General features: G+C 39.3%; 2 protein-coding genes across 4 annotated transcripts in view; both read right to left on the bottom strand.

Annotated features, from left to right (window-relative positions):
• The window catches only part of myh11a (myosin, heavy chain 11a, smooth muscle), a 28,647-nt gene extending 17,564 nt beyond the window's left edge, over nt 1–11,083 (bottom strand). For all 3 annotated transcript variants that reach the window (XM_038714238.1, XM_038714239.1, XM_038714240.1), the window contains exons 1-4: nt 10,931–11,083; nt 7,360–7,724; nt 6,784–6,940; nt 2,701–2,728 (exon numbers count right to left, since the gene is read on the bottom strand). In XM_038714238.1, coding sequence (XP_038570166.1) covers nt 2,701–2,728; nt 6,784–6,940; nt 7,360–7,701 — 527 coding nt within the window. In that variant the 5' untranslated portion in view covers nt 7,702–7,724; nt 10,931–11,083. The remainder of the gene's footprint in view (nt 1–2,700; nt 2,729–6,783; nt 6,941–7,359; nt 7,725–10,930) is intronic.
• A 4,067-nt stretch (nt 11,084–15,150) lies between these two features.
• cep20 (centrosomal protein 20) lies at nt 15,151–17,547 on the bottom strand. Its single transcript, XM_038714237.1, has 4 exons — nt 17,468–17,547; nt 16,552–16,749; nt 16,183–16,267; nt 15,151–15,722 (listed from the first exon to the last, which is right to left on the bottom strand). The coding sequence occupies exons 1-4, from the start codon at nt 17,493–17,495 to the stop codon at nt 15,593–15,595; spliced, it is 441 nt and encodes a 146-aa protein (XP_038570165.1). The 5' UTR covers nt 17,496–17,547; the 3' UTR covers nt 15,151–15,592.
• Between the last annotated feature and the right edge of the window lie 685 nt (nt 17,548–18,232).

Genomic DNA, 18,232 nt, shown 5'->3' with positions numbered 1-18,232 from the left:
CAGTAGAACAGCTCTGCAATGTATGCTACATTTACACTCTATTAGAGCATTGTCACTTCAATTATTTATATATTATTATTATATTTATATACATTTATATATTATATAATTTTTTTTGAGTTTGTACAAGAAAGCTAAATTATGGATATTCCCTTAAAACTTTCATAACGTCTTTATGAAACACTGTTGTTGTTGTTTGCAAGTAGACTCATTGACTCAGAAAACTAATAAAGATAGGTTTAAAGAGAGAGTAGTGACCTTTTCAAATGATGACAACAATTCTGGAGATGGCAGAAATCCCTACTCTGCCCTACTCATCATTTTGTCATAATTCCCCACCTACAATGTACCAAAGTGACAGGATATTGCTACCAAGTATACTACCATGTATTTCTGATTGTCTTAATCTGGTTAGATCTGACCAGATTAATCTAAAATTATAGTTACACAAGTCTTCCATGACAACTTATAAACAAATATTTCTAAACTTCATGCTATAGAGATGAAAGGCCCCTATGAGGGATTTCTGTATAAACAATACTACTAAAGAACACAGAGTGCAGTTAAACACATGTGCATACACACAAGCAGGAGGAGAGTGACATACATGACATTCCATGTATCGCACCAGAAACATTTCTACCATATATGGCTCCAGAGGCCTGCTCAGGCTGAGACCAGCTGTAGCTCAAAGTAAAACCTGTGAGTGAGGACCTGGCTAATGTTCCACAGAGAGGCAGAGTTTGCATTTCAGCTCTACCGTATCACCGTATCATATCACTTCCAGTTTAATTCTTTAAGCAGTTTTAAATGCCTGCTTGTCAATGCTTCGTGTACGTTTTTACACGTTAGCATCCAACAGTCATCTTCATGTTCACAACTGTATGCTTGTACACCGTAAATAAAATCAAACTTTTCCAAAGTTTCCCCTGATAAAGAAAGCTTGATAGTTGAGGAAATGGTCTAATGTGAGCTGGCATCAGTACTGTCAATTTAGAGCAGAAAGAGCCTTGAGGGGGAAGAACTAATGGGACCACTGGATGCTGAGCAAAGGTGCTAGAAACCCAGTGGAAGCCTCTTAGTGATCACAGTTAGGGTTTAAACGCTTTTATGGATCTAAAAGCTTGCGATAGAATAATTCCCTAGAACAACTGTAGGCTACACACTGCAACATCTAAGTCAGATGATCACTGGATTGATTCTGATATATTAACAGACTCCTCTCGTTATGCAGAGCATAGCTTTCTTTTGATGGAAATTTGCCTGTTTCTTTTTTACATTAGCATTGGTTGCTATTTGTTTTAAAGTGATGCCAAATGGTATTCATTATATAGAATATCACGGTGAAACTAATCTTGGCTTTCACTCAGCACTTGTTATTTATTCAGGAGCAAATATGGGTAGATAAACAGTCCTGTTGGACTTTAAGTGTGACGCAGAGGTCTACCTCTATATACATACAGGCTTACCCTACTTCATTCAAAAGGCTACGTCAGTGTTATTGCCAGAATAATTGTTTAGGTTGTAAAATATTATCATTGTTCATAGATGCTTTAGGAATAATCATATTGTTACTGGTGCCTGTGATGTTGGAGAAGGCAGATCATATGAAGCACCCTTTATATCAAAGCAACATGTTTGGTTGGCTACATGTCCATCTCAAGAGATAGGAAACAATAGTAGGCTAGGCAGCAGCAATTGTGATATTTTTAAAGTGATTTTATAAATATCTTAATGTAGATTAATGACTGTAGTGACCTTAGTGGAAGAAGAACACATTACACCATATTTCAATTTAGGGTGCACAATGATACGTTGATGTTTTATTTTTGCTACTCATATTTGGTCTGTCTCTGCTTGTTTGATTTAGTGCATAAAAGATCACCCTCTTCGAAATTGTCCTCCTGATGACGTAAGCATGCAGTACATTTTTAGTGGAAACGAACAGAGATAAACATACAACACAAGCCGCTGGGATGTGGAGTATGTGAGAGTGGAAAATGAGTTTGTAGAGAACAACCTAAGTTGCAATGGTTCCCAGAAAAAGAAAAAGAAAATATTTGAATTGAATGACCTGGGCATACATATAACTTTTATACAAAATGCAAAGCCTATGAGGCCACTAAAACAGAAAAGGACAATGTATTAAATGGTTAATAAATAAAAAGTCAAGTTCAGGACACAAAGATTAGGCCAGACAAATGAAGGTCGTTTGTCCCTGGATGTCTGATGCCCCAGTCAAAGTTCTCAATAATTAGTTAAAAAAAATAAACAAACAAACTGGAGCCCAAACATTTGGAAATCTAATCTAGGTCTCCCATCAGGATACAGCGCACACTTCCTGACCGAGGGTCTGAGAAGAGAGGGAGGCCAAAGCCCCCTGGGACCGATATACGCATTAACGCTCACCCAATTTGACTCCATTTAAATAAAACACAATCCACTGAATGCAACAGAATTTAACAAACTAAAGCCTTCCACATCCAATCAGGAACATCCTTAAAAATACTGCGTTTAAGGTTTATTATGAATGATTTCTTGCTGGCTGAGGCTGGGTGCTGAAAGACCAGAGAGGTATCTCAACCCTGTGTTTACATGAGCATTATGTAACTGTTCTTCCACACATACACACAGATATACACAGCAGACCTCTTACTAGCATTAATGTGACAGGTGAGGAGGTGACAGATTTTTACTTACGTGCAGAGAATGGACTGGTCCTCACGATCTGTAAAAATAAAGGAAGTTTACAGTGTTAGTCAAATTTTATGACTCATTCACAAACATAAAGTATGATATAAAGTATATGATTGTCCGGATCACTCATAAAGTCATAAAAATGATGTGGTAAAAAAAGGAATCTGCAATAACCCAAGTACAAATATATAATTGTTTTTGTTTGCCCTGAGGTTATACTGTATGTACAGTCATGCACAATAGCTCAGTAGACTACCGTACATACCACATGTGAAACCATAAGCCTTTCTCCAGGAATAGAGATCAATCTAGCGTTAAACTTAAGACACCAGCTGGGACTCAGTTCAAGGCTTAGAGGAGGTTGTATGATTTGCGGAGGCTCCCTTGTGCCTAAAGAAACATGTAACTCACACAAATACTTAGATTTTAACCATGAAAATCAACTCTGAATGTGCTGAGCAATGAGTCATTATACTCTACTCTAGTCTCCAAAAATACTCCTGGGAGAACATGGTGAGTCCTTGTAAGGTTATTTTAGAAATGTATCCTTCAATACAAACCGCACCTGGGGAAGTACAGGGGGTGCTGCTGTTTTTGACACAAAACCTCTCAGCAAATGACACTTTGGTGCTCTACTGCAAAAATGATGCAATGTGGAAAAAAGAAAAAACACAGAGAATTCACCAACAATTCTTCTTCATACAGTGAAGAGCATTATTCATGTGCAGCTTCATCATTTTCATACTGTGATTTATCACTGTGTGTGTGTGTGTGTGTGTGTATGCGCTCGCAGGATAAACACACACACACACACACACACACACACACACACAGTGTCTGCAGCCTGCCCTGAACTGTAAACTAGCATGGATGCTGTTTCACCATTTGGACTCTGACTTTGGCTGCTGTTCCACTAGTTCCATTCCTAACATACACACACAAAATGCAGCCTGTTCCCTCTCTGCATTTCCTAATTAAGGCAGATGGAGAGAGAGAGAGAGGGGAAGAGAGAGAGAGAGAGAGAGAGAGACACAGAGAGAGGTGGCCAGAGTTGTGAGCTTTTGTAAAACATCCAAAAACAACACTCAGAGACTCAGAGAGAAGAGACAGTTTTTAGTCACTGCCAAATATTCAGAACATTTTTTAAACTGATTTAATCATGTAAAGTAAAACCCAAAATCTGATTACATGGGCATGTCAATGTCTTTGCACCTGTTTGCCAGGAAGTGTAAACACACTGGGAGCACAGAAAACAAGTCATCTGCTGCAGCAAGACATTTCAAGGGACAGCAAACTCCCTACGGGAATTTCACATTTTTATCTCCTGGACATCAAAGACTGAGGGAAATTTTTGGGGAAATGGGATCTCAGCCAAGACTGCAGGAGGAATGTTTCAAAGCTTAGGAGAGTTATCTGGATTTGCAGTAGTTATGCACCACTTCCACTCTAACATGTGAACATACTATGGCAACTCAGTGTAGAGCACTGTGCATCATTAGTCACTGCTTCATGGGAAATCTCACTAACACATCAACAATAACAACAGTAATATAATAAAGGCTCAAACGGATGGATAGATGTGCACTTTAAGTCTCTTTTTTGGTATTTGAGGACTCTTGAAAGCATTTATACTACAAAAAGGCTGTAAAAGTAACCTGAAGCTTTACAGCTCTTCGATACACATTATTCTTTGAAGCAGCTTTAAGACTTAAAAACAAGCGTGCCTGTTAAAACAGTAAAATAAATATTTATTACCTCTAGAGTTTGCCTTTATCTTTTCATTTGCATATATTAACTGACAATGCACCGTTGTACCACTGACAATGCATGCTTTTGCTGCTGAATTCATTGTCAGGTCAAAGCCATATTTTACATTTTAAAACTGAACGGCCGGTCCAAGAGCTTAAATATCAATTCCCATTTCATATATCACGAGTTTAAGAAAATGTTTTTATTTGTTTAGTCTGAAATAAATGCAACACTCTTTTCCATGTGTACATAGTGTCCTGGGTGGTAAAAAGTGTGTGATTCTCCCATAATCTGAAAATGTTCTCCAATTTGCAGCTGTATACATTCTTTTGCAGGGATGGGCTGAAGAACTGTAATCCAAACACCCACACAAACATCAATACATCATCCTATTTCTTGTTTACTTGTGACACTGTGTTTACACACCATAGCTTTAACGCTAAATACAATAATTTCCTTTGTACCGGCCTGGTGGAACTTAAAATCCTCATATGTACACATATTAGTGACAGTTGTATTCTTAAAGTCAGAGAAACCATTTATCCACATTATCAACGACCCAAAACACATTTAGGATATTTATAGTGACAATGCCAAAAGAATTAAACACAATCTGATGTTATAGCATCTTTCCACAGATTAGAGATGGATATTGTTGCAGTTTCATTTCTTGGGCTTCTTCTCTTCCCATCAGTCATTTCTAGGAGCTTCCAGATTTTTGTCAGATATCATTATCACCAATTAAGTTATCAATTTCCTTAAAATACAGACACATTATCTTGAAGGAATGGACCAGATCAAAAGTTAGCTTTCATAGTGTATCTGAATGCACTTGCATAGCATGTGTGTGTTGTCGCTAAAAAAATGACATTCACTAGAATTTGATCATCGATTTTGAAGTGATCCATCCAATCTGGAACCAGCAGCATTATCATTAGTTTGAGGTGTGTATTTGACTAAACTTAACTAAACTATAATTTTTGGCAGTTTGGCAGCTTTCTTTGCAGCCAGAGAGGTTGAGTGGTATGGTTTTTGAAGACTGGTTTATCCCAGCTCTCTAAACAATTACTTCCTAACTTTACCGTTAGTCCTGTCCAAATATCCTGCTTCATTGGGTTACTCATCAGAATCAGAATCAGAAAGGAGCTTTATTGCCAAGTAGTGTTTTACACATACGAGGAGTTTGCATTGGTGATAAGGTGCTACATGTAGACAATTGACATAAATAAATGTAGAAATATATAAATATGGAATAAACAAATGCAAGTAATGTAATAAAGGAATAGAGAAAAATATTACAACTATTTACAGAGGAAGAACAATGTGGCAGATATTTACATGTGCAACAAACCAAAGGAGAGTACAATCTCAAACCCATTTAATTGACCCAGTAAACTCTCCTTTCTCGCACAAGAAATAGTTTTTAGTATTTACACTGACCAAAAGGGGAAAAAATACATTCAGAAGGTTTGAATAAGGAAGCCGAGGCTGCTGAAACAGGAAATGATTTACTGCCCTCCACCCATCTCTCTTTCCAGATGTCAACTCCTCTGAGAGAACATCCTCACGTCAACATGAAGTCCAGTGGGCACGACCCCCTGGAAGCACACGTAACAGATTCTATGGGAAACCAGCTGCTCTGAAGTCGTACTCCTGCAGCGTTGTCCAAGAAACATTTACTGTAAGCACGACTCTACCAAGGCCACTATCGTCACCTCTACAAGACACTGACCCCCAAAAAGACTATAAAACACCCTTTTAGATAAGATTTGACCAACTGTGTAATGAACTAGTTGGAGCAACAAAGTAGATTTTTGACTGCATACTGTATATTAATAAACACAGTTCTACATTTAAAACTATCAGCTTGACACTGACAGACCTAAATGTTTGCAGCTGTCATCGCCCAGACGAAAGCGAGACTTTTGACAGCTGATTCCACAGCTCATCCCCACCGAACTCTTAAAGCTACTGGCAAGTCAGAAATCATATGCCGGCAGCTTGCAACTGCACGCACTGCACAAACAGCTTGCTTGGTTACGGTTACATCAGCCCTTAAGTTGCTTTGTCATACCTCAGTCTGATATCATTTATTCATTTGATTCGTTATTGGATGCTGCAGCATATTAACAGGATGTACTGGGCAGAGAGTAACTGGACAGGTTTACTAGCCCTCCACAAACTAGAAACACACAACTCTGGACACACTTTTTTATGGTTCCAGTTTATGTAGTTTGTATGTGTAATGTGGGAGAAACCTTACATAACAAACATTGTAATAAAATGGACACCATAAAGAAAGGACCATCACAAAGACAGCGGGTGAAAATATCCTACCTTGCATCATGTTTCTGTAGGCATTATCAGTGATGGAGTAGATATGAGGCGGGACTTCATGCCGTTTCTTCCCTTTGTACATGTCAATGATCTTCTCTGAGTAAATGGGCAGCATTTTATAGGGGTTCACCACCACGCAGAACAGGCCAGAGTACGTCTGAGAGAACAAGATGACGAGGAAGATGAGCACGTGTGAGGGTTTTTTGTACATGTTTGTGATTTTTGATTTCTATTATTCGGAGGACTTAAACAAGTCAGGGATATAAACCAATGATAAAGACTGAAATTCTGCATAAATCGACAAATCTGAGGACATTTGGCTGTGCCAGACGTTGGTTCTTATTTGAGGTCTGTATTTGCATAAACATTTATTTCTATATTAGAAATTCTATATTATATTATAGTTAAAATTAGAAGATTATGTTCAAATTAGGACTAATGATTAGGGAATCAACAAAGTCAAATAAAGTCAGAAAATCCTCAAATATATAAATACAAACATCTGTGTAGTGACACATTGTTAGGGTGTGAGTAAAGGATTGTTGGAGCATTTACATGGTTTTACTGTATACTTACATAAATAAGGCCAGAGAAGTATCTCTCACGGATATTGTGCAACACAGAAGCTTCGTTCAGGCAGGTGAGCTCAGCCATGTCCTCCACCTTGCTGAATTTGGGCGGGTTCATCTTCTGGATGTCATCCTTGTTGACTGTCACCTTCTTGCCATTGTCAGCCAGCTCCACCAGCACCTCGTCGCCGTGCTCCTCCTTGACACTGGCTGCCTCGAAGCCATGCTTCTCCGATGGGATCCACACCAGCTTCTTGGCTGACCAGTCCGCCTGAGCCATGGGGCTGTTCAGGAAGTCTTTGTCAACAAAGAGGAACTTCTCATCCTCGCTTGGGGCCTTCTTGGACATCTTGGGTTAAGGTGGAGGGCCAACTGTTGGAGGGAACAAATTAATTAGACGTTGGAAAAGGGTGAACGAAGCCAAGACGGGAGGTGGAAAGGAAGGAAGGAAGGAACTAATGTAGGAAAGAACCGGGGCAAGAGGGAACAAAGAAAAGCAGGAAATGTATAAAGATGAGAGGGCAAGAAATTAGGTTTCAGCAGAACATTTTACAGGACATGATATTGCTGTGAACAATAATAAATTAAAATATTTTGGAGAAACATTTCACAACTCAAACTTTTCAATGCACATCATAGATAAATAAAAAAACAGCATGCTACTAAAGCTGCCTCCTGCCTGTGATTGTAACTCAAAGAGTTAACATGTTTCATCCATCGGGGAGTTCCAGAGCGCAGTCATTCTCACACACATCCACCCCCTCTCCACCCTTCACTTTCACACACGCCACAAGGGAGACCCACAAACAATTCCCCTCCCTAATTTAGATAGAAAGATTGAGGCTGGGAAATTGATACTAATTACTACCTCCGTCACAAAGATATAACAAAGACCAGTACATTTTATCAGCTTTATGTGAAATATCCAAAAAGCATTAATGCTCACTGGCATTTACTCATACTCAGTGCTTAATCGACAACTTCCGTTGTTTCCATGTCTTTCCCCCTCTGTCTCTCTCTCTGCTAGGAGGCTTCAGTCTCGTGCTGTGATGACCATATATGGGCCGCTTCTCTGGAGCAGGACTCTTTTCTGCGGACCTAAACAGCAAGGCAAGTGAACTCCCAAACAAAGCCCATATAGGGAATAGTATGTCTCTTGCTGGCCTCGTCGTTTACTCCAAAATGATAACAGCGAGGCAGTGAGCCTGAGGGGGGCCCTGGGCTTTAAAAAAATCATGCTTCATTTGGGCCCTTAGTGGCAATCACTTTTAAATGCAACGTGCAGTGGCTACATTATGAACAAGTGTCTGGGATTCAGCCACGTCTGTCAGTTGTAATTGTGGTGTGGGGTACTGTGAAACGCAAACAGGAATAGCTGCAGGATTTGTTCCTGAACCTAACTTGTTATGCACTACATGTCTGACTCCACTAAACAAAATTGGTCCAGTGAGTCTCATACTACACTTAAAACATATCATGATGTGTCAAATTAGACTGGCCTCTGAACTACTGAGCACAAAACTTAGTGGTTCCTGGATTACAGACAATGAGTCACTTCTGTCCACCAGCTGTTAATGCACCCCATCTCCATCCCTCTGTACACTGAGACTGGCACACACTTAAATTGAGTGGGAACTATGTAAAAAAGCCTCCTGAGAAAGCCTATAAATGTACCCCAGGGACCAGCCAAACCAAACCTCACAGAAAGTACTCTGCATAAATATTAACTTGAGACAGAGACATATTTGTCAAAAACTGCAGAGCGGGCAGATAATTCCAGTGAGCTAGTACTGAGGAAACAGGGACCAGCTGATGCTTTGATGATCAGCTATTTCCGCAAGATAAAAGTAAACAGACATCCCCACCCCCATTCTAAAGTGTATGCAGCCAATCAAGGTCCTCCTTCTCATCCCCTTTAACTTTCCTCACCACTGTGCCTTAATACCTTTCAATACCTCCCGCCCCAATCCTTCTTTTTGTTGTGTCAACACAGCTCCCAGTGTTGCACCCAGCCAGTGAATCTTGCCAGCTGTGGGGTTGACAGGATAACAGGTTGATACAGACTGACTTGAAATTCAAGAGATGACAAGGGCTCATAGCCATCACAAGGGTCTGTTTGACACCACAAGGCATCATTTGCCATGAGACTAAACCCATACTCCATTATAATTAAATAATGTGTTCAGTCATGCCATAATTAAATACTGAAAAAATAATCCTACTCTTTCTGTCCTGCATAGTTCAGTGCAAACCACCAACTCAAAGCTGTATCACATTTCCGTTAAGTTGATCAAATCCTTCCCTGTCATTAGATGTTGGCTGAGAAGAATAAAAACAAATACAAATCTATGATGTGTCCAATAATGATTACTTAATTTTAGAATCTCTATTTTAAGTAATAATAATAAGCAAGTGAAAATGTCACCCTGGAGACTACGTGACCTTTCTATTTGTGGGTGAAAGAGGTTGACCTGCAGGGCCTGTGAATGTTTTTACTCATTTCCTCTCTTGGCTGTTTCACAAACATTTTTACTGTTACCATTTGGTCATTAAACCCTGACACATTAGGATTTCCATGCCTTTATACCAGGATTACAATTTATTACAATTACAATGTAAAGATAATTCAATCATGGAGACTAAAATAGATGACACTTGGGTTGTCCCATTAGAGAAAAGACTTCTACAGAACTGTCCATTTTATATACAAATGTGGCAACCAAATAAAATATCAACACATCTCAACTTCCTTCAACTTTAAAAGGCATTCAGCTTACAGCCCATTTTCTTTGTATTGACATTGTGGCAAACTGTGGGCATCTTTGCCTAAATCAGTTTTTCCATTTTCCATGTCCAAGTGCCCCTTTCTAGGTAGTCGAAGCCATTGTCATTTTAAAGAAGTTAAATGAGAGTAATGCTGCTGTTTCTTTGGGCTAATGCACATTTTATATGTAGACTGACTGTTAGAGCTAAATACTAGTCATTAAGGTCCATAATTATGGAGAGAAGAAACAATAAAATTAAATAATCTCTTTCAAAACCATCACTGATAGGTTTCATTGGTTACTTTTTAGAACTGTCAGGAGGACTCACTTCTCTGCATCTTCAGCCACAACAGCTCAGCAGACAAGCAGCTTTAAACAACCATATTTGGGAAACAGGAAACTCCATGGTTAGAGTCATGCCCGTTTCTTTACAGAGACATTCAGACCTAACTTCCTGTACATGCATTTTTACAGTGTAGGCTTCAACCAGTTCACTGTCTAATGCACTTGATTAAAAACATGTAGGCCTGTCTGGGACCCAAATTACCTTTTCTTTTCTCATTAACGATGGACTAAAACGATACAGCCAAAAAAATATAAGCTGATTAGGTAAAGCTAATAATTTTCTAGCCTAACTAATGTTTAATACCACTACAGGAATATTAAAGTTTTTCTTGTATGTTCTATGACATATAGTCCTCTATCTCTATCTCAAATGCAGTTAAAGTTAGCAAAGTGTGTTAGGGGTGACAAGTGCACCAAGCTACAGCACCACCACTCGTGCAACGACACTCTCTTGTAAAGGATACTTACATGATGTGAAGAAATGTGTGTTCAGGGAGGCTTCGGGTTTTGAAAGTTCGGGTTTGGCGTTGACAAGGTACTCCAAAAACGGACAGTCCAAATGACCCCCGTCAAATTCAGAGTCTTAGCATTTAAACAGCCCACTGTTGCGCGAGGGTGGAGCTGCACGAGCTGGCCCTCCTCCTCCTCCTCCAGCATCGTCCAGCGGCAGGCAGCATCCATTAGCAGAGCAGGAGGCAGAGGACATGCGCACTGCGGACGCTAGCAGTTTTGATGAAGGTATAATATGAATGAAGAGGTGCTGAATGGAGAGTCCTGCAGATAAAATGTTGCTAAAAATTAAAATAGGCTACAATTAAATGGGACACAATGTAAATTATGAATGACCACTGTAGTACTGTAAAAAGTTGAGGTATTTGCACTTTGTTTTCCATCTTATGCTACTTTATCCTTCTGCTAGTTCTAGTTACTACATTCCAGGTTAAGATTTCACTTGCAAAGCACATTATGAGATTAAAAATGTGATGTTTTTTTAAATAGATTAAACAGTGTAGCATCTATTAAAAAAAATTCTGCATGAGCCACCACAACATTAAAATACTGCTTACATGTTGATTAATCAGTAATAATAATCAGTTAATAAAACATATGGTAATATTTCACAGCAGGGTTCACAGGACTTTTGGTACTTTAAATACATTTTGAAGATAAAACCTTTGTACTTTTACTTAGGTAACATTTTGAACGGAAGACTTTTACTTGTAATAGTTTTATCACAGCAGACATTTTGACTTGTTATGGGAAGATAAGCACAAGTGTTACTAATAACATTAATGATGGCTCTGTTCTATTATATATATTATATATAAGAGAGCCAACATGCACAATGGAATTCAGCCATCTTTAATGTTTTCAGTTTTAGCATCTATTATAATTTTTGCCTTGCTCAGGCTCATACAGTATAAAACATTTAAATTAAAACTAGAAATGCATCACTATTATATGATGTAGACACAATCACTAAAACCTAGTGGTTACATGCTCTAATCTCACACCCTGTAGGGTTTACAGATTATGCAATTTGTTCCCACTCCTCATAAGGCAAGCTGTTCCCAGCACAGGAATCCCCCTTTACTGTGACCGCTCCAAGAGATTCCCCCCCAAATACACAAGCATTTCTGTGTGTGTCTGTACATCCCACATGTCTTCTATCATTACGCACATCACATTCCACTATCACAAACAGTCCTCCATCCCTCTCCCTGCTGCCTCCCCCTGTTTCCAGCGTCTTTCCAATGGAACTTCCTATATAAGGGCACCAATCTATTTGCTCCAATAAATCAAGCTTCTGGTCGATGGCCGAGGCCTGTTTTCTGCCAGAGAGGCACAGCACTGAACCGGTATGTGTATGTGTGTTTGTGTGTGAGTGTGTGAAACCTGATGACAGAACAAAGACCAACATGGAGGACCCCAGGGCTTCCTCTGGCCACCATCAAGGAGGCGGGGTGGCGTTAACAAAGGGGGAACTAGTGTTGAAAAACTCAGGTAGAGACAGGGTGAGAGACAAAGCAGAGGGAGGGATGGAGACCCAGACATGGAGGAGGAGGAGGAGGAAGCGAGAGGGAGGCAAAGCAGCAGATACACTGAAGAGAGAGGTTGCAGTGTGTGCCATATAAGGACAGTGGGGTCTGTATGGAATCTCGGCAGCTTTCTGTGTTACTTTCAAAGTCTAGCACAGGCAAGCACCCCGAGCCCCAGTGACTAAATATGGTCCAGCAGCAATAGCATTGTTCAAACAAACAAAGTTGTTTCTTTACCTGTAGTTAGCTGTGACAGACAAATGATTTATGGCGTATAAATTTACAGTACAACAAGGCAACTAGGGAATATGCTGTCAGTCCAAGAGGGGTCTTCTTGAAATATGCTTAATGAAAGAGGTTATTTACAGTTTCCTGCTCTTGAATAATATGGAGACAGTTGGATGATTTTTGCATTGCACTGAACTTTGTGTCACTGCTTCGCTCTCTATGCTAATCCCCACAGGTATATTACAGGATCATTACTCTATGACTGCTGTCAGACAGAAGGTCACATCTATATATTTCTCTTTAATGCGATGTGTCGTGATCCATGCCAGGAGAACGGAGGATAGGAACCTAAACAACTTGAAGTGGAAGTATGAGGGCACCGTGTGCTGACAAAATTAGTCTACCTTCAACTTCGGCCAAAACATTTGTCCACTCCCTGGTTGTCTGCGATGGAGAATAATGTGATTCCTCAGAGCAAAAAAACCCACGAAAAGTCGACAGTGGCAAGGAGGAGAGGGGGTGGTGGGAGTGTACATAGATAAAAGGTCTATGTACACAAAGGTGAAGGATGGTTAAATCAGCAGTTATCAGTGAATCCCATTTGAAAGGAAAAAAAAATACATCTAAATAACATCTTATCTGATATATTAAAAAAATACATGACTAAATTTCGACTGAAGTTGAAGAACTCATTTATGGAGTTCACCACTTACAACTAAACCGGCCGTAATGACAACAACAGTAGAACAGGTAGAACAAATATATAATAAAAACAGCATGAACTGTAATACAGAGATTTCTTACATACATTATGTTTAATGTTCTTCTTCACCCTCATGTCCATAGATGGCCATCTATTGAAGAGAAAATATGTTTATAGATATGTTTGACCCTCGTGGAATGCAATTGCATTCTAATTTGAGCACAGGGGCAAACATCAGTTCGCTCTGCTGTAGTCAAATGACCACTGAATTCAGTAGTATTTATACAGCTGTCTCTTTCACACACAACTAATTTATACAGTGCAGGATAAATGCTACCTATTATAGGGCAACCTGCCAATTGAACAATCAAGTGCCATTGTTGAACTTCCTCCGCTTATATAGCCATTTTCAAGAGAACAGTCATATCTGGTGCCAATAAACTGGGCGCCTCAGGGCCACAGCCTTTAAGGGCAAAAAAAGGTTAGCTCTGAGGAAACTACAACAGATGTCCCAGATGAGGCTTGCTGTGATACTATTTTCAGCACTAAACAACACATTATCATTTCTAATGGGACTAAGAAGCAATAAATTAGGACTCAGTATTAAGTTACATTTTGTTGCACAAACTGTGCTGATGGTAAATTGTTACATTTCATCTTTATAGCTACCCGCTCCATCATATTATTACCTCATACTCTCAGTGAACTAATTTGAGAGCAATGACCTCATCTTTCAAAGCTTCTACAATCAAGAATGAGAGATGCAGATTTGGCAGAGGAGAAAAGATAAATAAAGCCTCAATTTATTTAAGGCATGGATTATGTTGCAGATGGTAGAAGGGGTGCAACTTGTGTCCAGCATCAGTTGTCAGGCTGAGAAATAAATGGCCAGCCCCATAAATAATCAGTTCCAGAAACTTAAAAGTAATGTGAGATTAAAAAAAAGTTCCATTAAATGGTGACAGAGGAAGTGAGATGCAAAGAGTACGGGCTTGTTGCAGTAGATCTTTGTGCGTGCAGCACTGAGTCTCCATGTGGTGGTTTTTCCTTGCTTGCCTGACGGAAGGTGTTTGTGTATCTTGACTTCTTTTCCTGCACAGTTAATATAATTTCAATATTGCTATCTTAGCTATTATGGAGGTCATAAGGTTCCCAGGCTTCAGAGAACACAGCAAAACATACATCTTAATGACCACGAGGTATCTGACTATTACAAACAAACAAGGGTCAAGTAGGAAGTAGTAGGAGGTAAATACTTCTTAGACACACTCAAACACAAGGGGGCAGGAGGAACATGGGTGGGTTTGGCTGCACAGACCAACACAATGAGTGCCAACATGTTAAGACAATCACAGGAAAGTAACTGAATGTCAAAAAAAAAGTCTTTCAGGCACAGGTTATTCAACATTATTTAACTGTAAGGTGTTGAAAACTACATAAAGCACATGCTCAAAAGTACGTGCTGTACTTCCAAATACAGTTCTGATTGCAGGCAGTACACTTTGTGTAGTTTACAATAGTTTTGAATAAAAAGTAACTGACATAATATAGTAGTAAGTAGTAACCACAATATTAATGCAATTAAAAGAGCCTTTTTTTATAAGGTTGATATGCCCCTAACATCTCTGTTCAATCTTCTGGCAGCAGCAGTCTTCAGCTTTATCTTTGGTGAGCCTGCCACCATGTGGAAGCCAATAAAATAGCACTCCCACAAAGAATTTTGATTCACCGTAGTGCATAAATATGAAACGTTTATTGTTCAACAACTAAAACACAATATAAAAGTATCAAACATTTGTAAATTCAAACAGAGAAGACATCTAGAATGATATTTAAACTTTTTTTCTGAATTATTCAGAGAATGAGCAATATGGATTGATGCTAAACCTATTGGTAAAGGCAGCTATTAAAAACCTAAACAAAAAAAGGCCATCTGGAATCATTGGCAACTTACAGTATAAAGCAATACAAAGGCTTTGTGCCTTTTTTATCAGCTCAGCAGAAGGAATATAGTCCATGCTGTAATGCCTGTTGATTACACTCTGGTGAGAGAACGGTGAAAAATCATGGAGAAAAGGATTAAAATCCAACAAGATGCTGCAACATTTCATAATTGGAGTGTAGAAGCATCGTTTTATTCCAGGACTCATGCATTAACTTCTAGGTGTCATGTCCAGGTACTGTGTTGCTGGCACTAGCACCAGCTGGCAGAGACGCACCCCGCAGAAACACCTTTCCACCATTATCACTGCTGTTCACGAAGTGGCACACCAAGCCATAGAGAAGAGGCCTGGAAAGGAAAATTATGAAAAGGAAAATTTAACTTGTGATATACATTTTTCTTCTGGGACTGAAAGAAAATGGATTGATTGACAAGCTCCTGGACCAAATAATCAAACCCAGGTCATTATGGTCACACATTGGTACATGCTCTTAAAATGGTACCAGTTTCTTTTAATTATGTGTTTTTTGGTTTTCCCAGATGGTACACAGAGGTAAGTACGAGGGAAATGAGACAGTGATATGAAAGTGACACAAGCCAGACTACAACATCTGGTGCATCTGCTGAGCCACATATACCAAGCTAAGAACCAACAGAGAAATGCTGAATTTCACAACACAAGTAAAACTATGACTATGGTGATGATTTCCAGAGCTTTTGGACTGATTACCCCATAACTTATTATACCCCCCAGAGAGTTCAGCACATATTTGAACACTGTCTTGGACAGCAGACTGTAGAGGCTTACACAGACTTGGAGCTTGTATCCTCTGTGACTTTCAGCTCTTTTGCCAGGAACTGTCTGTCCAAGGGAACTTCAGGTTGACCTGACTCTAAGAAAAAAACAGAGCTGAGTGTAGAAGCTGTTACACAGAAAACTGAATCCAACTAAAGGCCCATTTATACTCCTGCGTAGGGCCTAGGGTCTACGTGCGTACCTACGCCTAGGCTAAGCACGTAGTAAAAGACTGCTATACTTTAAATAAAACTACTGATCATAAAGTGATCAATCTAACAGGCTTTGGAACGGCCTAATCTCAAATATTCACATACTAATTTAGGAGACACTATATAACCGAGAAAACACTAGTTAGGCTGGTATGTTTTTTTCACCAACCTGCTGTTAGTACTGAGGCAGTGTATCTGTACTTGTTGAACTCCAGGTACTCCCGGATTAGCTCGTTGATGAGGAGGTTTTCATGGGACAGTGGCGGACGAGGTTCACGCTGGTCATCCAGGGCACTGAACACTTCTGCCCGGATGCGAGCCTTGAGCTGGCCCAGCACACCACGGGACTCCAGCGTTTCCCTCACGGCTAAAATATTCAGGTTTTATTGGATTAAAAACTCAGGTGACCAAATAACCGGGAGCTTACGTTGCGTTATGGTATCTAGGTATATTCAGCTACCTTACAGTTAACGTTAACGTTTGCCCTAACAGGCTGTTGTTTCTAATAGTTGCCGTAACTTACTCCACTCATTAATTTGCAAATTTAATGTTCCCAAACGTGCTGAAAAAGATATGGATCTCTTACAGTATTACTCTATATCCTACCAGAGTCATTAGAAACCACTCTTTAAATCGGAATACGTGTGATTACATACATGTGTCTGGATTTCACCATCTTCGATTAACAGTAAGTTAACCTAGCTAACTAACTTAGCTTGCTAACGTTAAATGTAAACTGACGTTATGGTGCAAAGTTGACGTGCAGTGTGAAATTCATGACAACCTCATGTAGTACCTATATTGTATGTATATAAGCCGAATTGAAGTGTGCATTTTAGCATTAAAGAAAGATCTGAGTCACTTTAAGGCGTCAATTTGCTGAAAACTAACGTTAACGTTAAGTTAGGGCCACTTGGCTATCAAAGCTGTTGTTGGATTTTTGAATGGAGACAGTTAACGTTACACACGACTTAGCTAATCAGTGTTACATGCAATTTGACTAACGTGTGCAGTAAAATTAGCTGTCATTTATCAACTCTAGCTTTATTTAAGACAAAAATTCATGAATGATGGAAAGCGCTTACCGCACTTCAGTTCAGTGATGGTCGCCATTGCAACAAGTGTAAACAAACGACTGTCTGCCGCTGTCCATACCCATAGACTTCTGCCATCTAGTGACTGAGATGTATAACTACAACTAAGAGGTTCAGGAGACCCCAGCCATGACATCCACGCTGTTTTCAAATGTGTACAAACCTCACACCAATCGTCTTCCACAACGTTAATACTACACACTACTGTAATCTAGTATATATGTATGTATGATTATTTTATTAATAGAAGACAGTCAAGCTGAATTAATGTGGATTCAGAGTCCCTGGTTGTATGCATCAAAAATATGGTTATTTATACATCTCTTTTCCTTTGGATAACCTCTGATACAAAGGTGATAATTAATTAGAGCTTACAGTAGGACCAAATCACAAAATTAGTACTTGATTCTTGATTTGAACTCATGAAACACGAGAATGCAGAAGTCTTAAGTTTTGACCTGTTTCCCCTGCACAGCTTGCCTTGCACTTTGAATATTTGAATTAGGCATCTGGCAGGTTAGGACTTTGAGTCAGCTAACACTAATAATACATCTGCAAAAGAAACATCCTCACATGCTGTGTTATTTAAATGGCCAGCTTTCAGAGACCTGAAAGTCATGTATCTTTACTTGGAATTTGCTTGTGAATACTTGAGACTTCCTCTCACAGATGCAAGACTTGGCATGCAGTTGTTGCAAATGACTTAAGACTTGACTTTAATATGCACCAATATTAAGATCTGATATTAATGCACAT

Source organism: Micropterus salmoides, unplaced genomic scaffold (assembly GCF_014851395.1).
Source record: "Micropterus salmoides isolate LMB-PRFRI ecotype aquatic unplaced genomic scaffold, ASM1485139v1 Ms_hic_scaffold_12, whole genome shotgun sequence".
Classification (NCBI taxonomy): Eukaryota; Metazoa; Chordata; class Actinopteri; order Centrarchiformes; family Centrarchidae; genus Micropterus; species Micropterus salmoides.
This window is presented reverse-complemented; position numbering and strand designations above follow the sequence as displayed.

Bases quoted from the DNA above. Each gene is read 5' to 3' on its own strand.
- cep20 (XM_038714237.1), bottom strand. From the start codon at position 17,495: ATGGCGACCATCACTGAACTGAAGTGCG. The intron at 16,750-17,467 runs GTAAGCGCTTTC...TGAATATTTTAG, and splicing joins CATCACTGAACTGAAGTGCG to CCGTGAGGGAAACGCTGGAG. The intron at 16,268-16,551 runs GTTGGTGAAAAA...TTTTTTTCTTAG, and splicing joins TGCCTCAGTACTAACAGCAG to AGTCAGGTCAACCTGAAGTT.